Genomic DNA, 25,886 nt, shown 5'->3' on the forward strand with positions numbered 1-25,886 from the left:
CATTTAGTTCTGGATTGTTGGTCTGATCTTATTCTTGACGTTAATCTAGGCTCATGGTGGAGAACCTATAGCACGCGTGACACAGGTGGCATGCAGAGCCCTCTCTGTGGGCCCGCGTGCCGTCGGCCCAGTCCTAGGCCTTCAGCTGGGTTTTATAAAACATTTTCGCTTTAGGCCTCCACCGCCGTGTGCAAAAAAAAAAGTTCAATCAATCAATCAATTTCAACTTCTCGTGGAAAAAAAAAAAGATTTCACAAAGTTGGAATTGATTGATTGAACTTTTTAGTCTCACCCAGTCTGCCGTTACTACTGCAGCCACACCCAAATAATGGGCCACACCCACCCAATGGGCCACACCCACCCAATGGGCCACACACCCAATGGGCCATGCCCACCCAATTGCCACATCCACCCAAATGGCCATGCCCACCTGGCACCCGGCAATGCAGTTTGGGCACTCGGTCTCTAAAAGGTTCACCATCACTGATCTAGGCTCATCTGGATGTTGATTGCTGGTAGGGGTGTGGGGGGGGGTGTTTTTGGTATTGTTGTACCCTTTTTGCCTTGTTGATTTTTTTCTTTGTTATGACTAGAGTCGACTTTGATGACAACACACTTGTATTTCAGCATTCCTTCCTATTTTCAAAAGAACCAAAAATGCTCAGATCAATATCAACAGCCCTTCGGCTCGTTCTGTCCCTTAGGACCATATCTAGGACTGTTGCCACTTTTGTTTTTCCTGGCATGATCTGCTGTTCTAGAGCATAGCCATTTTGTTGATCTAGAAAGTTACCTCTGTTATGAATAAATAGAAAATATATTTCTACCTCTAAGGTCCTGATAAATCATAGAAAAAGGAGAAATTCTTCAAAACCAACTGGGAAATAGGAGTTTCCATTCATTAAGTCCTTTGTTACCACTTTCATTTTCCGTTTCATTTTCTGCATGTTGTATATAGTATGTATATGTTGTTTAGGTGTGTGTCATGTATGTGCTCACTTTGAGAGCAGGCAACTAAATTTCATTTTGATGTGTATTGTTGTGCCCACAGTAAAAAATGACAATAAATCTTATCTTATCTTATCTTATCTTATCTTATCTTATCTTATCTTATCTTATCTTATCTTATCTTATCTTATCTTATCTTATCTTATCTTATCTTATCTTATCTTATCTTATCATCTTATCTTATCTGTTTGGGGAAAAATGGGACCAATATCATCTTTCCACTGGTCATTATCTAGATCAGGGGTCTTCAAACGTGGACCTTTTATGACTTGTAGACTTCAACTCCCAGAATTCCTCAGCCAGGCAATTCTGGGAGTTGAAGGCCATAAGTCATCAAAGGGCAGGGGTGTCTTCAAACTTGGCCCTGTGATGACTTGTGGACTTCAACTCCCAGAATTCCTCAGCCAGGCAATTCTGGGAGTTGAAGGCCACAAGTCATCAAAGGGTGGGGGGGTCTTCAAACTTGGCCCTTTGATGACTTGTGGACTTCAACTCCTAGAATTCCTCAGCCAGCGTGCCTGGCTGAGGAATTCTGGGAGTTGAAGTCCACAAGTCATCAAAGGGCCAAGTTTGAAAACCGCTGATCTAGATCTTGAGGAAATTTAGACAATGGCCAATCTGGACTCTATGTTTAAGTCTTATTGGTGTATTATAAGTCTGGATGATTTCAATTCGCCAGTGCCACCCTGAATCAGGGATCTGAAATAATAAAAGAAAAGGTTCAAAGGAAGAGGAGGAACTTACTGTGTTTGCTGAACAATGGGAACGCTTCCAAGCCGAACATAAGAGCTCTGGACTCCATTGTCTTTCATTCGGAATATCTCCCGCACACTAAATAATTCCATCAAGTCAAACCCTACCAAAACAACAATAACAAAAGCAAACATAAAAGGCCAAAGAAAGACTGTTTAGCTGCTGATAGATATTATTTATTCATATCTACTGATATGAATTAATAATAGTTAAAATTAGCATACCTTTCATTATGAAAAGAGGGCCAGTTTGGTGTAGTGCTGAATGTGGTTGCCTAGAAACCAGGAAAATGGGAGTTCTAGTCTGCCTTTGCTTTGAAAGCTGGCTAGGTGACTTTGGATCCTCACTCTCTCTCAGCCTAACCCACCTTGACACACTTCTTATACCTTACACAGTTGGGTTTGTCTAGTCTAGTGAAAAGGACCAGGGAAGACATGATCACAGTGTTCCAATATTTGAAGGGCTGTCAACAAAGAAGAGGGAGTCTATGCATGTTTCAAAGCATCAATAAGGCAAAACATGAAGCAAGGGATGGAAGCTAAATAAGGAGAGAAGCAACCTAGAATTAAGGAGAAATTTCCTAACAGTGAGAACAATCAACCTATGGAATAAGCTTGTGTTTAGAAGTTCTGAGTGCCCCATTGCTGGAGGTTTTCAAGAAAAGACTGGCAGCCATTTATCAGAAATGGTGTAGAGTCTCCCGGTGAAGCAGGGGGTTGGACTAGAAGATCTCCAAGGTCCCTTCCAACTTTGTTATTCTATGGTCTATGTTCTTCTGGGGAAAATAGGATGAGGAAAGATTGTTATTCATGTTCACCACCTCGAGTTAGCTATTAAGCAATAAAGGCATCCTGAAATGTGCCGCCAAAGAGATGGCTAGGTGTAACAAAACCAAGATGGGATGTTTCTTTCTCACTCTTTCCTCAATGCCTGGACTGCACAATCGCTTCTTCTAAGACCTTTCCTCAACGCAGCTAGAAATTCCTTTATTTATTACTATTTTTCCTGTATTTTATTTTAAAAAATAAGTCCATTGGCACACAGCTTCTTTGTATTTTTCCAGTTAATTGTGGCAACCTGTTTCCACGGGGCACAGTACAATAGCCATCTAAATCTGCAGTGTTGCATATGTCCTTAGAGTAGGGAAGGGACCAGCAGCTTCTTTTCAGTGCCAGAGTCAAGAATGCTTAATTAAACTAAGATTGATCCATTTGCGATGCAACATGTTGACGAGGATCCAACCATTTTTGCATAACCCTGGCTATCTCTCATATCATGATTAATTGGTTTGGGCTTAGCACCTTATGCAAACAGAGCACTTTGTAAGAGTTGGAGGCTATATAAACCCAGGCAGCATCTTTACACACACACACACAAAAAAAACACACACAAACAAACATACAAATAAAACACAAACGGTTTCAGTTCAGGAACCTCTATTAGAATTTTCAATCTCTTCAGAAAGTGATGTCATTTGGCACGGTAGAAAGTGTACTGTGATCCTTTGCCAAGCCTGTAATTTTGGAGATATTACAGCTTGGAAATAATTACTTGGCTGGTACTTTCTTTATTTCCTGAACATTTTTCTTTCCTCCCTTTATTCTGTGCTTTCTCTTTTTTTGTCAATCAAGAGAAGTAATTAGTAGTAAATATTCTTGTCCAGTGCCCATAGGCTTCACCCCATGAAAGACCCTGGAAAGAACTATAATGAGGTCATTTTTGATATATTACCACTGTTGCAAATGGTCTTGCAAACTGCAGCCACGATTTACTGCTACTTGAGAGAGAACCTTACTGGCTCAAACATACCGAGCTATGGAAATTCTGTATTAATAGGGGAGAAACCTATGTCTATTTTTCCATTTTGAAACGCATTTTGCTTTTTTTAAAAAAAAAATCATCAGACCCTCCTGGGAGAGTAAATATCTATTGGCTTTGACCTGTTCGTTTTCATTTTTTTTTTCAAAAAAAATGCTTATATACATATTGCACGAAAGAAGAATTTATTGAAAATATTTGTAGGGCCAGTTTTTCTCCCCTGCATTGCATCAAATGCATGTGTTTTTTTTTCACTGATGGTCAAATGGATCTACCATATTTCTGCTCCAAGAACATTATTTCTGGAGGACATGATGATGTATCATTATGTCGGTATGTAGCGCCATTTCTAAGAGCTTGACTAGATGGGGAAATATAATGCATGGAAATGGCACTGCTCCTTGCAACCTCGTAAAATTCTTTCCCCACCAAAAGAGACACAGATGCAAAACAAAATAAACACACACACACACACACACACACACACACACACACACACACACACACATAAAGATCCAACTGTCCCTAAACTCCCCTTGAAGTACTTCAATGAAGAAACAAAACCCCCTCTTTTTGGGGGGAATCCCATTATTATTCCTTACGATTTTGAAGATGATGATGATAATCATTATGATAATGGTGGTGATCAGTGCTTTTTTTGTAAAAAAAAAAAAGGTGCCGGAAGTCACACACGTCATACAACCCGCCTTGCCTACCCTACAAGGTTCCATCCAAAAAAGGTGCCGGAACTCCGTTCTGAGCGTTCAATGAGAAAAAAAGCCCTGGTGGTGATCATGATGTTATCAATTCAGTCGTGTCTGACTTTTGGTGATTCTATGAACCGAGTCTCTCCACATCTTCTGATCTTGTACTACTTCTTTGAGTTGTTCTATGCTCTGGTTGGTATCAGCTTTGATGGTGTCCGGCCACCCTATTCTTGGATGGCCTGGTTTCCTTTTACCACTAAAGATAAACTCCACCAAAGAAAAAGCTTTGCTTCAGTGCTATTATTCCTGAAGCTGATGCTAAGCAGGTAAGTGGATCCAAACTATTCCCATCTCATATTCCGCTCATTGACCGATAAAGACAGCCTGGCACTCTTAAATAATTCTATCTATTTCTATCCAATTTTTGCCACCGTACTACAAAAAAGATGTTGAGACTTTGGAAAAAAGTGCAGAGAAGAGCAACTAAGATGATCCAAGGCATGGAGATTAAAACATATGAATTACAGCTGCAGGACTTGGATTTGGCTAGTCTAAAGAAAAAAAGAAATAGGGGTGAAATGAGAGCAGTATTTGAGTAGTATTTGAGGGGCTGCCACAAAGAGGAGGGTGTCGAATGATTCTCCAAAGCACCAGAGGGAAGGAGAAGAAACAATGGTTGGAAACTGATCAAAGAGAAAAGCAACCTGAGATTAAGGAGAAACTTCCTGACAGTGAGGACAATTAACCAGTGGAACAGCTTGCCTTCAGAAATCGTGGGTGCTCCATCAATGGAGGTTTTTAAGAAGAGACTGGACAGTCACTTGTCTGAGATAGCATAGGTTCTCCTTCTTGCACAGGATGCTGGACTAGAAGACCTCAAGGTCCCTTTCAGCTGTATTCTATTCTAAGGATGCTTGTTCTCTTTCCAGTGCAACAGCTTGCCTCCAGAAATCGTGGGCGCTCCATCACTCGAGGTTTTTAAGAAGAGACTGGACAATCAGTTGTCTGAGATGGTATAGGTCAGGAGAAGGCAACCTTGGCTCTTTTATGACTTGTGGCTCAGGAATTCTAGGAGTTGAAGTCCACGAGTCATAAAAGAGCCAAGGTTGCCTACCCCTGGTATAGGTTCTCCTGCTTGTGCAGGGGGCTGGACTAGAAGACCTCCACGGTCCCTTCCAGCTCTACTCCATTCCATTCCATTCCATTCCATTCCATTCCGTTCCGTTCTGTTCCGTTCCATTCTGTTCTGTTCTATTCTCAAGAGCAGGTTCTGTCCTGGCCAGTAATAAATGGCACTTTGGGGCTTAATACAGGCTCTTAGTATATAAAATATATCTCTGCTTTCTGATGTGATGAGAAGAATTCTAAGATGGCGGCACCTGGAATGGCTGCGGCTGCATTGGCTCTTGAAGGCGAATAGTTTTGGGAGGGATAGTAAGGGCTATAGGCCACATGATCAGGAAGATTTTAATGTGTTTGAGCAACATGGTGGAACTAAGGTAACACACAACATACGACCGACAATCTTTGCTGGCCTGGCGAGTTTCTAGTTGTTTTGGAACTGTTGGTGAGACCGTTAAAAGTCGTTGGCACTGTTTGAATTTGTTCTACCAGCAGCAAGATCTGACTGCTGGCCCAGTGATGGATTGTATTGCAAATCAGGGCTGTTTCCAGAGCAGGCAGAGGAGGAGAGGACCTGGAGCTTATGGGGCGAAGGAACTGGATGAGGCTGTCGACAGGCCCAGAGGAAGAGAGAGAGGCTTTTGGAGGAGTTGGTGGAGGCGGCAGCAGCGTGCTCCAGGGGCGAAAAGAAGCAAGGCCTCTTTAAGGAAAAGGTGGAAGAGTCAGGATCAGAAAAAGGAAAGAAGGCGAGGTTGTCAGAATACAAGCAAATTTGAGGGCTAATCCACATGGAGCCCCATTTCCATCTGTCCTGTTTGCCATCGTTCACTCCCTAGAGACTAAAATGGACAATGTGAAATTTGAGCGGGCCACGAACAAGAAGTATATATCGGAGGTGGTGACCCTTTGAGAGCTGTATGCAACGAAATTTCTTTTTGATGTTTGCCGATTGGTGTACATTCAAAGTGACAATAAAGTTATCATCAGTTATCATCAAAAAAAGAAGAACTGGTTGTCTTTCATATTGCATTACCTGGTATGTCATCCATTTCTCCATTGGTGTGTTGGAACCGGTCTGCTTCTACGTGAACATTTGGACACAGGACATCTGCACAGAGGGAATATCAAGAAAGAGATATTTAAACCAGAGTTATTGCTAAGATATCCATTGATTTTTTTTCTTTTGTTTTTGTGTTATCATGTCTTGGCAAAGTAGAACCAACATTTAGTACTTTTTTATTATTTTTTTGATAGATTGTGGAGACTCTATGAGTCCTGGGCATCTTTCTTACCCACAAAAACACTACAAAGGAAGTTGTATAAGCCAAAAAAAAAAATTCGCACACTTCACCGAGAAAGAAACTGGCATCACAAACAGAATTGACTGCCAAGATTGCAACCAGCACCACATGAGGGTGAATAGGACCCCAATTACAGTAAAGTAACAATGAACACACAGCCGCAAAAGAACAAGACCAGAATATCTCATAGCTACCTATGCCCTCAGATCATCCACACATTTGACTGGAGAAAGAATCAACCAAGCAAACCGCAGAAGAATCATGAATTTCTGGAAGTCTGGCACTCCGGTACCCTAACATTGGATAAGATTTACGTCCTATCAGACACAAGACCCAAACCATTCACATCAGACCGACAAGACAGACCAATCAGAACAGAATTACCCCCAATCAACAGCCCAGAATTCAAGCCCACATGGATTAACATAAATACAGCAAGGCAAGCCCATTTCTGGATCACTGTAGTGATGAAGCTACATTAGAATGTACAGGGAAATGTCTGCAGAATTTGTCATCTATGCTTTGGGGCAGACCTTCCCAAGCCCATAGGCCAGGGGTCTTCAAACGTGGCCCTTTTATGACTTTGAACTTCATGGCCCTTTTATGACAATGAACTTCAACTCCCAGAATTCCTCAGCCAGGCACGCTGGCTGAGGGATTCTGGGAGTTGAAGCCGACAAGTCATAAAAGGGCCACGTTTGAAGACCACTGCCATAGACCCTCAAGGAAAGCCCAGTCTACCTCTATTCCAATCAATGAATAGACCAGCTGTGGTTTCCACTGGGATCAGACTATTTTTATTCTCTTCCCTTTCTCTTCTTTGGAAAAGCACCTTTGCTCAAGACAGTAGTTTACCAGATAATAAAATGCCTTTGCACACCAAGGCAGATTCATCAAGAAGCCATGGCTGACTAAGGAAAAGAGTTGCACGGGATGGGCAGCCGAGAAATCCCTTCTGTTGCTAGAAAAACTCATAGAGTTTTCTCACCATGCAAGCAATATATCACCAAGTTGCAACCAGTCACAGCGGATGGATGAATCTAGTCTGAGGATGCAAAACCAGATGCCCTTCCTCAACTGTTGAGAATCAACCAGTGCATTAACCACAATGAAGAGAATTGTCCCCAAAGAAACTCATCATAACAACTTGTTGGAAATTATATGATATTCAGCCGCATCCCTTTGCACAATGAAGGTATTCTTTCTATGTTCATTTATATATTGCTTCAAAGTATTAGAAGAAATAATTGTCTCCATGATTCTAGCCCAGCGTGAAGGAGGTTAGATAATGATCAAATCTAAAAAAAAACACAACAACAACACCTATTTGATTACGAAAGAAATTTACTCTGACCTTCCATCTATCCTGCTGTCCGGCAGACATAAATATGGAATTATTGAAATTGTCTTTATTTGGTCAACTTGGAAAAGAAAATCCAAGTCTTTTTTAACAAGCAAAGCGAGCTGGGTCTGAAATTTCCTGACAGCTAGAACAATTAACCCGTGGAACTGCTTGCCTTCAGAAGTTGTGGGTGCCCCATCACTGGAGGCTTTTAAGAAAATTCTGGATGATGATTTCTCTGAAGTGGTATAGGTTCTCCTGCTTGAGCAAGGGGTTGGGCTAGAAGACCTCCAAGGTCCCTTCCAACTCTGTTATTGTTTTATTCTCAGGAAAGCCAAGCAACAACTGAAGATAGCTAGTTAAACTGTGCATATCAATATATAGCACTAAGGTAGAGGTAAAGGTTCCCCCGCACATGCGTGCTAGTCGTTTCTGACTCTAGGGGCCGGTGCTCATCTCCGTTTCAAAGCTGAAGAGCCAGCGCTTGTCCGAGGACGTCTCCGTGGTCATGTGGCCGGCATGACTAGACGCCAAAGGCGCACGGAACGCTGTTACCTTCCCACCGTAGTGGTCCCTATTTTCCTACTTGCATTTTTACGTGCTTTCAAACTGCTAGGTTGGCAGAAGCTGGGACGAGTAACAGGCGCTCACTGTGTTACGCGGCACCCGGGATTTGACCTGCCAAACTGCCGACCTTCTGATCGACAAGCTCAGCATCCTAACCCACTGAGCCACCGTGTCCCTATATAGCACTAGAACATACTATTTTCATCTATGACATGCATCATTTAACTCATTAATCTCATACTAATTCAGAGAAGAGCAACTAAGATGATTAAAGGCCTGGAGACCAAAACATATGAAGAACGGCTGCGGGATTTCTGTCTGGCTAGTCTAAAGAAAAGAAGAAATAGGGGAGACATGATAGCAGTGTTCTGGTATCTGAGGGGCTTCCACAAGGTAGAGGGGCCAGGTTGTTCACCAGAGCACCAGGGGGAAGGAGGAGAAACAATGGTTGGAAACTGATCAAAGAGACAGGCAACCTAGAATTAAGGAGAAACTTCCTGACGGTGAGGACAACCAAACAGTGGAACAGCTGGCCTCCAGAAATCGTGGGTGCTCCATCACTGGAGATTTTTAAGAAGAGACTAGACAGTCGCCTGTCTGAGATGGTATAGATTCTCCTGCTTGAGCAGGGAGATGGACTAGAAGACCTCCAAGGTCTCTTCCAGCTCTATTCTCTTCTAAGAATGCTTGTCCTCTGACACATACCGTTGCCCTTGGAGGGAAGGTCTTCACAATCTGTTGCCTGCTGAACTCTCCAATAATCCTGCCCTACCTTATGTAATCATGAAACCAGGCAGTATTTTGTTTGCAAAATGAACCCACGTAGCCACAATGGGGCTGATTGAAAAGTAGAAGAAATAGCACACACACACACACACACACACACACACACACACAAAACCCTAGCAAAAAGCAAAACTGATTTACCAAGATCGGGCGCATAATTTTGGACCTAACTTTAATAAATATGCACCGCATATGTTTGTTCAACCAATGCACGATACTACGTATCTAACAATTATGACCAGATTATGGTACGCCACCAATATGAATAAACAGATACATAAATAGATGCAGGGGAGGAAGAAATGAAACATTCAAAACCAAAGGAGGCTTATTTATGCAGTAGGCTTGTGCTTATAAATATGGAGTCTCTTCTCTCTTTTGGATGGTGAGCAGGTTGCTTCTCCATTCATCCCCAAACGTTTTCAGGGTTTCCAGATTTGTATAAAGTGGTTAAAAACCACAGCTATTGACCTTCAGCTGAGAAGCAATCATTAAGTGGGGTGTATCAAAACAGAGAGTATATCTGTGTGATGACTCATGGTGTAAGAAAGAAACTCCACACAGCAATCAGCAAGGTATAGAAAAAAGTCCCAAAGCATCTCAAGCAAAATAGTCCATCTCAGCTCATCTCTGGGCAACTGTTTTCCTTTGTTTTTTCTTTTCCCCAACCCTCTGAACGTTCTTTCATCACAGATGGTACATAATTTTGATTTATTTATTGGAGTGTGGAACACACAATTGATCTCAGTGTGGTAGTAACCAGAGGCAGATTCATTTTTTTTTACATCCAACGTTCTTTCTTCGGAAACACAAAAGACGGAGGAAATGAACACCTACTGTTGAAATTCTTTGCCTATGGATAGATGAAGAACTCCAGAGAGCTGGAGATAAGAAAAGCATTGGGGGGGGGGGGGTTGGGGGGGAGAAGGAGGAGAAGGAGGATTGCAATTTACATACAATCTATAAGTGGTGCCCGGATCTGAAACTTTATTATTATTATTATTATTATTATTATTATTATTATTATTATTATTATTATTATTGTTGTTGTTGTTGTTGTTGTTGTTGTTGTTGTTGTTGTTGTTGTTGTTGTTGTTGTTGTTTTTGTTGGATCTTTCCCAAAGAACTGCAATAGTTAAAGATATTTTCATAATACATGTGGGGTTCCAGTACAACCTTTCACAACTGATGACTTCATATTGTATCCATTCCTATTTTTTTTCCAAGGGGTTTTCCCAAATGTCTGGTAAAGCAAATCAACCACAGTTGACTTTCTGTACCACATTCACTCATTAAGGGCTAAAGGTTTGTATTTATCCCATATCAGCAATGGAGAATCTAAATGGAAAGGATGAAAGAACTCCACCTATGGGATTTTTTTATATTTATATGTGTACGTACATACATACATACATACATACATACATACATACATACATACATACTGTATATCTATCTGTATCTATTTGTTGTTAGCTGCGAAGTCGTGTCTGACCCATCGCGACCCTATGGACAATGTTCCTCCAAGGCCTTCCTGTCCTCTACCATCTTCTGGAGTCCATTTAAGCTCACGCCTATTGCTTCAGTGACTCCATCCAGCCACCTCATTCTCTGTCGTCCCCTTCTTCTCTTGCCCTCAATCTTTCCCAGCATTAGGCTCTTCTCCAGTGAGTCCTTCCTTCTCATTAGGTGGCCAAAGTATTTGAGTTTTAGCTTCAGGATCTGGCCTTCTAAAGAGCAGTCAGGGTTGATCTCCTCTAGGACTGACCGGTTTGATCACCTTGCAGTCCAAGGGACTTGCAGGAGTCTTCTCCAGCACCATAGTTCAAAGGTCTCAATTCTTTGGCGCTCAGCCTTTTTTATGGTCCAACTTTCACTGCCATACATTGCAACTGGGAAGACCATAGCCTTGACTATACTCACTTTTGTTGACAGGGAGATGTCTCTGCTTTTTAGTGTACTGTCTAGATTTGCCATGGCTTTCCTCCCGAGGAGCAAGCGTCTTTTAATTTCTTGGCTACATTCCCCATCTGCAGTGATCTTGGAGCCCAGGAAAATAAAATCTGTCACTACCTCCATTTCTTCCCCATCTATTTGCCAGGAATTGAGAGGGCCGGATGCCATGATCTTGGTTTTCTTAATGTTTAGTTTCAACCCAAGTTTTGCACTCTCCTTCTTCACCCGCAACAAGAGGCTCTTTAGTTCTTCTTCACTTTCTGCCATTAGAGTGGTATCATCTGCATATCTTAGGTTGTTGATATTTCTTCCGGCAATCTTAATTCCAACTTTTGATTCATCTAGCCCTGCCTTTCTCATGATGTGCTCTGCATATAAGTTAAATAGGCAGGGCGACAGTATACAGCCTTGCCGGACTCCTTTCCCAATTTTGAACCAATCAGTGGTTCCGTGTCCAGTTCTCACTGTTGCTTCTTGGCCCGCATATAGGTTTCCAATCTATATCTATATCTATCTATATCATCTATGTCTATATCTATATCTATAAGGTAAAGGTAAAGGTTCCCCCGCACATGCGTGCTAGTCGTTTCCGACTCTAGGGGTCGGTGCTCATCTCCGTTTCAAAGCCGAAGAGCCAGCGCTTGTCCGAGGACATGTCCGTGGTCATGTGGCCGGCATGACAAGACGCCAAAGGCGCACGGAACGCTGTTACCTTCCCACCGTAGTGGTCCCTATTTTTCTACTTGCATTTTTACGTGCTTTCGAACTGCTAGGTTGGCAGAAGCTGGGACGAGTAACAGGCGCTCACTCTGTTACGCGGCACTCGGGATTCGACCCGCCAAACTGCCGACCTTCCGATCGACAAGCTCAGCGTCCTAACTCACTGAGCCACCGCGTCCCTCATCTATATCTATATCTATATCTATATCTATATCTATACATCTACATCTATCTATCTATCTACTGTATATATATATATATATATATATATATATATATATATATATATATATATATATATATATATATATATATATATATATATATATATATATATGTATTTATATATATGTATGTATATATATTTATTTTCTGATGTATATGTATATATACATATATATATACTGAGAAAGAGACAGAGACACAGAGAGACAGAGACACAGAGAAACACACACACACACACACAGATACAGTAGATGAAGAGAGAGATGAGATGGAGTGGAAGGGGGAGAGGGAGAGGAAGAAGGAGAAGGAACAGAGAGGGAGAGGGGGAAAGAGAGGGGGAGGGGAGTGGGAAGAAAAGGGGCAGGGAGAGGGAGATGATAAACAGACAGACAGACAATCTAACAATCTTTCATTTCTAACTATATCACAATTTAATGGGGTTAAAACTGAAAATAACACGCTAAGACGCAGAGGACATACATATTAAGCTGACTTTGTAATAATGCCGCTTGGGGTGTGTGTGAAAGCCCTAATAAGCAGGCATATACATAGAATGAAGGCTACTGCTAAGCTTGTAAGCCGCCCTGAGTCTTCGGAGAAGCGCGGGATATAAATGGAATTAAAATAAATATATTTCCTTGTAAAAAAACACCACCACCTAAATACCTTTCAATTCCTGTCCATTTATCATGCATTCAAACTGCCAGTGCCAAGAAAAACAGCTTCCTCCTTCGCTAACAAGTTTTAAGTCAAAAGTGTACACGTTCCTTTGCCTTCCAGCTGGTCTTCAAAGAACAGAGCCCCAGAATTGATTTAAGGAAATGAAGGGGAACGAGACACAGGAAACTCAAATGGTGAGAGAGAACAAAGTGAAATCAAGGCCCTGGAGACAAATGAGCCTCTAACAGAGCAGGCACTCAAGCTTGCAAGAATGAGTCCAAGGTCTGGAATCTTTCATTAACGGGAACAATTGCCAGTGTGTGTAGGAGGATTAATTAAGAGCGAACCACCTTGTTCTTTGAATCACACATGAAACCTCCTATAGATTGGGATTGGGAATAACTAGATCTTTTTTTTTTGTTCCCTCTTGTTAATCAGATCGTTGATAATCCATCTATGAGTTGCATTATTATGGTTTTCATGCAGAAAGGTCTTTGATATCACAAGTTAGTAGGATCTCAGTCATGAGGCACAAGGCATATTATAGAGTCCCTGGATTCTGAAGTTCTAAAGTGAGGAATTCAGGGAGTTAAAAGGCACACATCTGGAGGATGGAAGGCAACTGTACGTACACCAATTCTTTGACTCCCTAAAATACATTTTCTTCATTCAAACTTTTCCAGAGCACTTCTTTTTTCCGCCAGTTCTTTAGCATTCTCCTCTGAAGAGTAGCCTCCATCTCTTGAATAGACTTCCAGCCTTGTTGGTAATTCTCTTTGTTGTTGTTGTTAGTTGCGAAGTCGTGTCCGACCCATCGCGACCCTATGGACAATGTTCCTCCAGGCCTTCCTGTCCTCTACCATCTTCTGGAGTCCATTTAAGCTCACGTCTCCTGCTTCAGTGACTCCATCCACCCACCTCATTCTCTGTTGTCCCCTTCTTCTCTTGCCCTCAAACCTTTCCCAGCATTAGGCTCTTCTCCAGTGAGTCCTCCCTTCTCATTAGGTGGCCAAAGTATTTGAGTTTCAACTTCAGCATCTGGCCTTCTAAAGAGCAGTCAGGGTTGATCTCCTCTAGGACTGACCGGTTTGATCGCCTTGCAGTCCAAGGGACTCGCAGGAGTCTTCTCCAGCACCTTAGTTCAAAGGCTTCAATTCTTTGGCGCTCAGCCTTTCTTATGGTCCAGCTTTCACTGCCATACATTGCAACTGGGAAGACCATAGCCTTGACTATACGCACTTTTGTTGACAGGGTGATGTCTCTGCTTTTTAGTGTGCTGTCTAGATTTGCCATGGCTTTCCTCCCAAGGAATTCTCTTACAGACATGTAAATAAAATGTTACTTGTTTTCAGGTGACAGGATGATCTAGATTCTAGAGACTGAATCTCCTAAAGAGAGGCCACATCTGAGAGAAACAAGCCAAATCAAATCAAAACCAAGGGGAAGTAGATCCGAACTGAAGTTGTTAAGGTTAGAAGTTGATTTATATTCCAAGGAAAGTTGTCTGGGCTAGGAGAGAGTGTCTTAATGTCCATAACAAGAGTGTCTATAGGCCACAAATTACAACTCATCCAGCACAAAAATAATGTTTAGAATTTCTTGGACTCCGTTACATTTGTAAGGAGAAGGACTGTCAAAACCAGCCTTTTGTTAGGAATGTAATAAGGATAATGCTTCTTTAAAATGCATGTTTTTACAATGCCCTATACTTATTAAGGCTTGGGAGAAAGTAGGAGACTATATAAACATATGTGACTGCACAACAACAGCTAAAATTCTTGGAGGATATTATTCTCTTAAAATACATACCTGGAACAAGGAATTTAACAACCAAACAAATCAAAATAGAGCTGGAAGGGACCTTGGAGGTCTTCTAGTCCAACCCCCTGCTCAAGCAGGATAGCCTATACTATTTCAGACAAGTGGCTGTCCAGCCTGTTCTTAAAAGCCTCCAGTGATGGAGCACCCACAACTTCTGAAGGCAAGCTGTTGCCATTGGTTGATTATTCTCACTGTTAGGAAGTTTCTCCTTAATTCCAGGTTGCTTCACTCTTTGAAGAACATGAATGGATTCTCCCTATCCTTGCTATGACCAAAAGACTAATATTGCCCCATTGGAAATAAACAATCTATGTCCACTTTCTCTCAGTGGATTGCACTGGCCACCTATGAGTGGATTGTCTACCAATTTTAATATGGCAACTAGAACGAAATATGCGTTCATTTATACAGAATACAAAGGGTTAAGGGGTCAGAGATAGTTGCGCAACTGTCTTTCATACCATCCATTCATTTTTTTCTAGTGTCTTCTCCTTTCCTTAACTGAGTCCCTTTTCACCATTTGCATGCTTTCTGAAGCATTTGACACCCATATGTGGTACCAGTAAAGGAGAATATTTGTGGCTGCCGGTTGAAAGGAGGGGACCTCGGTGCTCTCCGAGCTTCGTTTTCTTGCAGACATTTCATTACCCAGAGTAGGTATCAGATTGACAATCAAGAAGATTCCACCCAGAATCAGAGGCAGGTTGTTCCACTGATTAATTGTTCTGTCAGGAAATTTCTCCTTAGTTCTAGGTTGCTTCTCTCTTGGGTTAGTTTCCATCCATTGCTTCTTGTCCTGCCTTCAGGTGCTTTGGAGAATAGCTTGACTCCCTCTTCTTTGGGGCAGCCCCTGAGATATTGGAACACTGCTACCATGCCCCCCCCTCTCATCCTTCTCTTCATTAAACTACACATACCCAATTCCAGCAACTGTTCCCTATATGTTTTAGCCTCCAGTCCCCCAATCATCTTTGTTGCTCTTCTCTTTACTCTTTCTAGAGCCTCAACATCTTTTTTTTAACATCTTGGTGACCAAAACAGGACGTAGTCTTCCAAGTGTGGCCTTACTAAGGCATTGTAAACGCATTGTAAATCATTGGATACAAGATGGGCAGCAAATCAATTTCCTAAATAAATAAACAATACCCCAATCAAGGAATTCTCAAACAAGCTACCAGTAAACAGCCTATTCAAGGAACTGCCAAGATCACACCCCATCAATACTGACAGGACAAGCCACTAGAATGGAATATAAAATGACAGCAAATCCCACTCCTTACTAGCACTGATGATGCTGCCTAGTTGCGTAATGAAATCTCTGCAAGAAAACTACCAAGATCAGAGAGCACCAAGGACGCCTCGGGCATTTTTTTGTTGTTGTTGTCAACTGCCATCAAATGTGAATTTTTGATAGATGAAAATCAAGGGGGAAAAAAAATATCTTAGACCCATTCATGAAAAACAAGACACGTTTACTCCCATACTGTAAAAGAGTAAGAAAAACACAACTCACCAAACCTATTAAGCAAGCATTTTAGAAATGTTAACAATCATACAGAGGCCCTTATGCAGATCTAAAACCAACTAGTGTTTCACCCTTGTTTTGTCTACAGCAAATTACAGGGAACGACAAAACAATTACAGTGACGACTTGTCTTCTTATAAAATCGGACCCTCTAACTTTCATTTAACCCCTTGTGTCTCGGTAAACCAAGTGCCAATTTGGAGAGCAAGTGAATCAGCTGGGGGTTTCGGCTCATGCTATTTCCAGAGGCAAAATTAGAGACGAGACAGGAACGGCAGCTGTTCTGCTCATTTGGCCTCTGGCAAGAATTCAGACCTCAGAGCAAACTGAGCAGTTAAAAAAAAAAAACTCGGAATGCGGAAACCTTTCAAAGGAAGATCGGATTCAGTTTTGCTGAGGGGCAGATCCAAAGCTGTTTGTCTATCTGTCTTTCTGCCTATCTCTCTTCCTCTAGGTGTCATCTGTCTGTTGATCAGTCCTTTTAATATATTGAAATGGAGGCGCCGAGCATCCACAGTTCAATGGAAATGTGAAGTAACCACCAATCAACTAGAGTGAAAACATTCCTAATTTTTCAAGCACCGTTGTTAGTTTTTCTTCTTGCGCTCTTTTTCAGTGTAATGTTCAGGAGCATATTCTCACAGCTCTTGGCAGTGATGGTGCTCTGTTGATATTGGCCTCCTGAATAAAAGGGAATCTGGTGACTTCAGAGTAGTCCCAGAAGAATATGTCCTGTTGCACCCGCTTGTGTTAATTCAGTGTTCCATTGTCAAGGATGCAACCTGGGCAGCTATGTGCCTCTGTGTTTCAACTTGCCTTAAGATAATGGTGGAAGGAGATGTAATTTTCAAGTGGGTAGGTGGCAAAATGAAACTTCTTCGATTCAGCTGCAGACCGTGGGAGCCTGAAGCTTTGTCAAGGACACAAGAACAGGTGTGGATTTGAAGCAGACAGTTCCCATAACAAAGTGGAGTTGTTGATATTCTGCAGTTCTTTAGATGTTAATATTTATCTATAGTATCAGATAAGTGGCCACCCTAAAATATTTTTTTAAAAAAATGTAAAATTATAGCTGCCTATAAAGGAGTTGTCCACTGTCTTAGAAGGTTGTTTCTATGTGTTTTGGTCATGAATCATCCACAAGAAAAGCTTTTAGATTAGATAGGATAGGATAGGATAGGATAGGATAGGATAGGATAGGATAGGATAGGATAGGATAGGAAAGGAAAGGAAAGGAAAGGAAAGGAAAGGAAAGGAAAGGAAAGGAAAGGAAAGGAAAGGAAAGGAAAGGAAAGGAAAGGAAAGGAAAGGAAAGGAAAGGAAAGGAAGATGATTAAGAGATAAAAGATAAGAGATGAGATAAGATGATTTATTGTTATTTTTTTACTATGAGCACACTGGCCCACATTAAAAATGAAATTCTGTTGTCTGCTCTCAAAAGAAAATATATGCAGTGCATGCCTCCCAGCATACACAAAGGACAGCACAGCAGGAGGCTGATGGTGCAGATCAGCAGAGGGGTTGGACAGCTCCTGGCGATAACTGCTCACTCAGGATAAGCCTATTGAGTTAAGCTGTTGACAGCCCCAGGCATGGTCAGCCTGGTGGGAAGCCAGGATCTACACCCATTGTCACCTGCACTGGCAGGAAGCCCAGGTTTGAACTGATTGGATGCCATCCACCTGGGCAGGTACAAATAGACGCCAGGCTTCCCTGTTTCCCCAGTTCGTTCTGTTCAGAATAAACTCATCTTTACCCCAGCTCTGTGTCCGTCTCTATGTGAAGCACGCGACTTTACAATATATAACTACCCATACACATACATAACATACATATACCACACACACACACACACACACACACACACACACACACACACATATATACATATATATATATATGTGTGTGTGTGTGTGTGTGTTATTAATCACTGTGCATTTTGAATGCATGGTGGAAAAAGGAAACTTGAGAGTTGACAAGGTTCACAAATGACTTTTATAGACCCATTTATCCTCTTATTCAACGTGACATCAGTTCAAAGCAAAGGGAAAAAAAATAATGGTGAAAAGTTAATCTTGCTCAGTGAGGTTAAAATTCCCAGGCACCGACAATAATTAAAAGACCAGTTCATTTAACATTTGATCTGCAACTGGAGACTTTTAATGACCCACACAGGCAAAAGGTTATTAGATTTAATTCTGGCATGTTTACCATCAAAAAGAAAATAAAAGAGGGTGATATTCTTAATTAGACAGGTGTTGTTTTACCAACTTTGTTGTTTTCATCCTCTAGGATCAAATGGCCTTCTTACTAAACCGATTTTAACTCTGACAAACCTCAGTGAAATTTGACAGACAGAATAATCAACAGATTTTAGGATTGTTCCTTTATTATTAAGTTTTATCACAATAAAGGGACACCAAAAAAGTTGTACTCTTGTGTTTTCTGTCTGCTAATCAAATTCGCTTTTTCTCTTTTGCCAAACAATTTTAAATAGTTTTCTAGTTACCCTGAATAGTTGAACTTTTCTGGGGGTTTTTTAACACTTCATAAGTAAGAGATGTGATTTCCTTTTTCTGATTTGTTTATTAAAGTTTATCATTAACCATGCTTCTCTTTTTATTTCTATTTATAATTTTTTTCTTTCTTGGTTTCCACCCCCACCCCCAATTAGTTTGCCATTTTATGTATTTTCTTTGTATCTTGTTTTAAAATAAACAAATTTAAAAATACTGAATAGTATTTCTCCAAAAAGTGCTGCCAGGTTTCAATTTTTAATTTAATTTAACAAAGAAAGAAAGGCATTAAATGTGTAGAGAATAACAGCATGAATCACAATGAAATTAATTTAAATTAAATGTAAATTTTATCCAATATAATGTCAAGCAAGAACATCTGATGTTGGCTTCTTCTGGCCAAAATGCTGTTTCCTGTTTACTCTTGGGAATTGTACTTTGGGGAAAAAAATGTTCTTAACGGTGAACTAATTCTAAAGATGCTGACTTTAATTTTATTTAATTTTAAATTACATTAATTAAATTAAATTACTTTATATATTAACTTTAATATAGTTTAATTAACAGTAACATTGAGTCTAAAAATAGAAACAAATGTATATATATGTATGTACATATACACAATGTATATATATATATATACATTCCTGGAGCTGTTTTTAAATTTTGTAAATTAAAGCAGGGAAAAGGATTTCCTGTTTGACGAAGCCTTCCTGGATAGAGTCAATTAATTCCTCTGAACTATTAAAAAAAAAACTGGTCAAAAAAGGTGGACTCAAGGGAGATAATGGAGAAAACTAGGAACCATAACAAGCAGGATTGGGGTGTGACTCGACAATTGTATACTCCATTTTTCTGAACAACTGGAGATCTATACGAATTGGCAGGAAAACATTTTAGAGGCATTATTTGTTCCTTACTTTTATAAGAATGAGAGAAAGGTTTGAAGCTTTTAGACAGATGACGGGGTGGGGTGGGGGAGGGGAAATAATACTTGGAAAAGTGGCCTTGGCAAATCTGCAAAAATGCAGGATCTCACCTGCTCCTAAATGTCATCACATACGCAGCAGTTAAGATACCTTGTGGGTAAAGAATGCACATTTTTTTCTCAGTCTTATTCCCAAGAGTTGGTAACTGCATGTGCCTGGCCAGGTCATGTGCTCCCACAAAAATTGCTAGGTAAAAGGTAAAGGTTCCCCCGCACATGCGTGCTAGTCATTTCCAACTCTAGGGGGCCGGTGCTCATCTCCGTTTCAAAGCCGAAGAGCCAGCGCTTGTCCGAGGACGTCTCCGTGGTCATGTGGCCGGCATGACTAGACGCCAAAGGCGCACGGAACGCTGTTACCTTCCCACCGTAATGGTCCCTATTTTTCTACTTGCATTTTTACGTGCTTTCGAACTGCTAGGTTGGCAGAAGCTGGGACGAGTAACAGGCGCTCACTCTGTTACGTGGCACTCGGGATTCAACCCGCCAAACTGCTGACCTTCTGATCGACAGGCTCAGCGTCCTAACCCACTACTGAGCTTCATTTAGAATTTCCTTTTGCCTTCGTTCCTTTTCCAAGGCCAGACTTTTGGCAACCATGTTTCAGGTGTCAAAGCCAAAGTTCCATGAGACCCACCAACTTAGTCCATGTCAAGAAAGAAACCACCCTGATTCTTGGACAAAGATTTGCTACCATCAGATAACTCTGGGCTACTATGTTTTGCAGCTGTGACACGATGGCACTATTTACTGACTAATGGTGTACCACATGTTCATGGGTGCATTTAATATCAGTAAAGAAGAATATTTAAACTAGGCACCAGATAGACAATCAAGAAGAGAGGTGGAGGAGGAGAAGGAGGAGGAGGAGAAAGAGGAGGAGGAGGACTGTGGGGTCTTGTGTTCTCTGACCTTGGTTGTTTTCTTGCAGATGTTTTATTTCTCCAACTAGGTAACATCAGGGCTTTTTTTCTCATAGAACGCTCAGAACGGAGTTCCGGCACCTTTTTTGGATGTAACCTTGTAGGGTAGGCAAGGTGGGTTGTATAACATTTGTGAGTTCCGGCACCTTTTTCTTTTACAAAAAAAGCACTGGGTAATATTATCAGTGCACTGTTGATGTTACCTACTTTGGGTAATGAAATGTCTGCAAGAAAACAACAAGGTCAGAGGGCATCAAGGACCCCTCACTATTTAATATTGCAGGGTGAATGTCTCCAAGAGAGCTCCTAAATGCAAAGGTGGAATGAGATATGAAAATGTACTTTCAGCCGACAAGTTCATTTTTCAAGATTGGGCGAAGCACTTATTGGATGTATGGAGAAGTTGAAGGAACAGATATATGATTAATGAATGAGTGTGTTATTAGCATGTAGTCTCTGGGAAAGGCAGAAATAGAGCAAAAGCTTTGCTAACTAGTAAAAAGGGAGAAATGTAACACCTATTTGTAAGTGTTACAGAACTTAATAACTTTGGTATGTGATATCTATCTTTCTCTTTGGTGTTCATGGAGAGAGAGAAAGATTGAGAGATAGAAAAAAAACATACATTTATGGAAAAGTATTAAAGGGAACCTGTTTCTGAAAATTGCATACATAAAGTGAAATGAGGTTCCTTTAAAAGGTGCTCATATTAGAGAAATGTATATTGCAAAACGTTATTTGCGGAGAGGTTTACTTTAAAAACAAAACAAAAACTTGGGTCCTAATAGCCTTAATTTCCAAGTTTTCTGCCTTAGGGTAACAGGAAAAATAGTGAAAGGAAAGGAGAGAAGGGAGAGAGGAGGAAGGAAGGAAGGAAGGAAGGAAGGAAGGAAGGAAGGAAGGAAGGGAGGGAGGAAGGGAGGAAGCGAGGGAGGGAGGGAAGGAAGGAAGGAAGGAAGGAAGGAAAGAGGGAGGGAGGGAGGGAAGGATGGAAGGGAGGGAGGAGGGAGGGAGGAAGGAAGGGAGGGAGGGAGGGAGGGAGGGAGGGAAGGATGGAAGGGAGGGAGGAGGGAGGAAGGAAGGAAGGAAGGGAGGGAGGAAGGATGGAAGGAAGGGAGGAAGAAAAGAAGGGAGGAAGGGAGGGAGGAAGCGAGGGAGGGAGGGAAGGATGGAAGGAAGGAAGGAAGGAAGGAAGGAAGGAAGGAAGGAAGGAAGGAAAGAGAGAGGGAGGGAGGGAGGAAGGAAGGGAGGGAGGGAGGGAGGGAGGGAAGGATGGAAGGGAGGGAGGAGGGAGGAAGGAAGGAAGGAAGGGAGGGAGGGAGGAAGGATGGAAGGGAGGGAGGGAGAATGAGAGAGAGGGAGAAGGGAAACGAGGAAGGAAGGAGGGCGGAAGGGAAATGAGTAGGAAGGAAGGAGGAAGGAAAGAGGCAGGAGAGGGAAGGAGGATGGACTCTGTTCTTCCTATAGGAGGAAAGCTTGGAAGAAAGACCGCTGTCTTCCCAACTCATGGAGAAAGAGAGGATCAGTCATGGAGTCCCTCGGCCGCTGCCTCCATTCCTAATCCTTTCACAGTGGTGCCTATTACCGTTCCGTAGGAGAGTGGGTAGAAAAAGTTCATCATTAGCGAGTGCATTTATCGGCACTTTCTCCAATATTTATTCCCACAATGTACAAGGGGTTTTTCTTATTCCACAGCCACAAATTGCTAGCATGTTTGCCACGGGGTGCTCACAAGTTCATGGTTTAATTTGATTACAGATCTCTTCCGTTTCCATTTGCAAGTGCCATCCCATAACTTGCCTTCTGTTGTTCTCCATTTAACACCCCAGCACAATGAACAATGCCGTGCTGTCAGGCCTAGAAATAACGCTTCCCTCAAGAATTCAATTCCCCACTCAATAACTAAATGTGCCAAGCTCAAATGCATAGCAGGGCTAAATAAATAGCTTTTATTGTGGCGGCAAAAGGAGTGGTAAGTGTGCAGAAGGTCAATTTGTGGGAACCAAATCCTCTGCCTTTAAACCTTTAACAATTCTAGGGGTTTTCTGCCCACTTTTCAAATATCAATAGCCTCTTGGCTATTCTTTCCCCAGCTTGGAAGGTGGACATCTTTGCTTAATGCGTAGCTTTTATTTTTCCCTCGCTAGCTTCAATCCTGAGATCTCCTGAGCCTTTTTCGGTGGCTCAGTGGGTTAGGATGCTGAGCTGGTTGATCAGAAGGTCGGCAGTTTGGCCGGTCGAATCCCGAGTGCCGCGTAACATAGTGAGTGCCTGTTACTCGTCCCAGCTTCTGCCAACCTAGCAGTTCGAAAGCACGTAAAAATGCAAGTAGAAAAATAGGGACCACTACGGTGGGAAGGTAACAGTGTTCCATGCGCCTTTGGCGTCTAGTCATGCCGGCCACATGACCACGGAGACGTCCTCGGACAAGCGCTGGCTCTTCGGCTTTGAAACGGAGATGAGCACCGGCCCCTAGAGTTGGAAACGACTAGCACGCATGTGCGGGGGAAACTTTACCTTTACCTTTTACCTGCTAAGTAAATGTTTGCACAGCTCTATTGAGGGCTAGTTAGGTCTGTGCGAATTTAGATTTGCTTCATCAACCCAGTGGAAAGTAAAAACCTTGCTCCCCACCCACCAACCCACCTGTATATTGCAACAAAACATCATTTCAGAGCTTCTGAGCCTGCAGCCGCTGGATTTTTAATATTTTTAATATATTTTTAATATATACTGCCTTTTTAATATTTCCCAAAACATTTCTTTCTCTGGATTCTTCCCATTACTTTATGTTACAGTGGGAAGAATCCAGAGAAAGAAATGTTTTGGGAAATATTAAAAAGGCAGTATATATTTCCCCAAAGAATCTTAAAGACAGAAACCAACACATGCACACCCAAACACGCAAGTCTCTCTGCCCCAAACAGAAACCAGGTTTGCAGAAATGTAGATGTGATCATCTTGTCAGAAAGACTGGGGCCAGAAAGCTTGGATTAGAAAGACAAAGATTCCTGGAATCAACAATCCCTCACACCAAAAAATCCAACAATCATCAGCCACAGCCCCAGGAAAGCAGGATATGACCTTTGGGACATAATAGGATTAACCCACCACCCTCAGAATACTAGAAAGGCACACTCAGACTCAGGTCAAAATTCATGCCACAGGAACAACTCCAACCAAAAGCCCAAGGAGGTATAAAACCCCACTACATGTGGTCAGTTTTTTTTTCCCCAGAGCCATCTTTCTGTCTGTCTCTCCTCTTCAATAAACTACAACCTTCTTTCTCAAGCAATCTCCATGTTTGTTTATTCTCAGCTTGGACTGGACCCTGATGAAGATTTTTTCTTTCAACAAGCTGGATTCCTCCTCCATTACTTTATGTTTTACAAAGAAAGTCTCCAGCTTTGCTTGTCGCTGTCTATGTAAATACATGTCTTGCTTTCTAAACTGCTGGAGAGGATTCCCACCTCCCCCAGTCCCTTTGACCACATCCTCTGGCTGCTTGGATACCCTGATTCACTAGAAATTACTGAATAAATAGAGTGGTAGAGTTACGAGTCTAGACTCACATAAGGGGAGTTGGAATGCTGGGGGCTAAGAAATCAGTGTGAAAAACAATGTGTGCGTGTGGGCATGGTGTTTCCTTTTTTTTTTAATAATCAACTTTGCTTTCTTGCCAGATCATATTTGAACAGAAAAAAAAAATTACAGGACCCAAAGGTGGTCTCAGAAGACTGAACTCCAATAAACAGGAGGATATTAAAACTAAAACATGGAACAGAAATGAAAAACAGCATGCATATGAATTAATTGTCTTGTCCTCCAAAGCCCCTGAAGGCAGGAGGAGAAGCAACGGATGGAAATTAATCAAGGAGAGAAGCAACCTAGAACTAAGGAGAAACTTCCTGACTGTTGGGACAATTAAATCAGTGGAACAACCTGCCTCCAGAAGTGGTGAATGCTCCAACACTGGAGGTTTTAAGAAGAGATTGGACTGCTGTTTGTCTGAAATGGTATAGGGTCTCCTGCTTGAGCAGGGGGTTCGACTAGAAGACCTCCATGATCCCTTCCAGTTCTGTTATTCTGTTCATATTTGGATAGTTGGATGGATTTGGGTTTTAATATTATTTTAACTAATGTATTCTTATTTTTATTGCCCTGTACACCGCCCTAAGTCCTTCAGGAGAAGGGCGGTATATAAATCAAATAAATAAATAAATAAATAAATAAATAAATAAATAAATAAATAAATAAATAGTTGAACTTGGGGAAAGCTATACTCCTCAAAGTAATATGTAGCTCAGCTAAATCTTAATGTTTCCCTCAAGCCGAAAGCCCTAAAAAGCAGGCATATACATAGAATGAAGGCTATTACTAAGCACATTGATTTGTGCTTTAAATTGTAAGCCGCCCTGAGTCTTCGGAGAAGGGCAGGATATAAATGGGATTAAAAAAAAAAAGTCATGGACCTTGATTATTCCATAGAAACACCCATGCAATTTTCAAGACAGCAATATGAAAATGCTTCTCTATTGCTTTTTTAAACAACAACAACAACAAACAATCCTCGGCTAGCCTAAAACTCTGAGACTTCTAAATCAAATACAGCTTGACTTGATGTATGACCTCAATTGACCCCAAAATTTCTGTTGCTAAGTGAATTATGACCATTTTTTTGCCACAGTTATTAAGTTAGTAGGGTATAATATTTTCACCTTATTGTAAAATAGGGTATGATATTGTAGGGCGTGGGTCTTCAAACTTGGCCCTTTTATGACTTGTGGACTTCAACTCCCAGAATTCCTCAGCCAGTGCGCTGGCTGAGGAATTCTGGGACTTGAAGTCCACAAGTCATAAAAGGGCCAAGTTTGAAGATCCCTGTTGTAGGGTATTATATTATTACCCTATTGTAAACTGAATCTGGCTTCCCCATTGATTGATTGCTTGTCAGAAAATCGCAAAAGGAGATCACATAACCCCAGGACACTGCAACTTTCCTAAATAGGAGCCAGTTGCCAAAAATCCACATTTTTATCATATGACCATGAGGGATGCTGCAACGGCTGTAAGGGTGAAAAATTTATAAGCCACTTTTTCCAGTGCAATTGTAACTTCGAACAGTCACTGCATGAATGGTTGTAAGTTGAT

General features: G+C 41.5%; 1 protein-coding gene across 1 annotated transcript in view; it reads right to left on the reverse strand.

The window, feature by feature from the left end:
- The window catches only part of COL22A1 (collagen type XXII alpha 1 chain), a gene marked incomplete at both ends in the record, with an annotated part of 165,547 nt that overhangs the window by 123,869 nt on the left and 15,792 nt on the right, over positions 1–25,886 (reverse strand). Inside the window, 2 exons of the mRNA XM_081324712.1 lie at positions 1,753–1,864; positions 6,442–6,516. Coding sequence (XP_081180838.1) covers positions 1,753–1,864; positions 6,442–6,516 — 187 coding nt within the window. The remainder of the gene's footprint in view (positions 1–1,752; positions 1,865–6,441; positions 6,517–25,886) is intronic.

This window comes from Vipera berus (genome assembly GCF_964194415.1).
Source record: "Vipera berus genome assembly, chromosome: 3".
Taxonomy (NCBI): Eukaryota; Metazoa; Chordata; class Lepidosauria; order Squamata; family Viperidae; genus Vipera; species Vipera berus.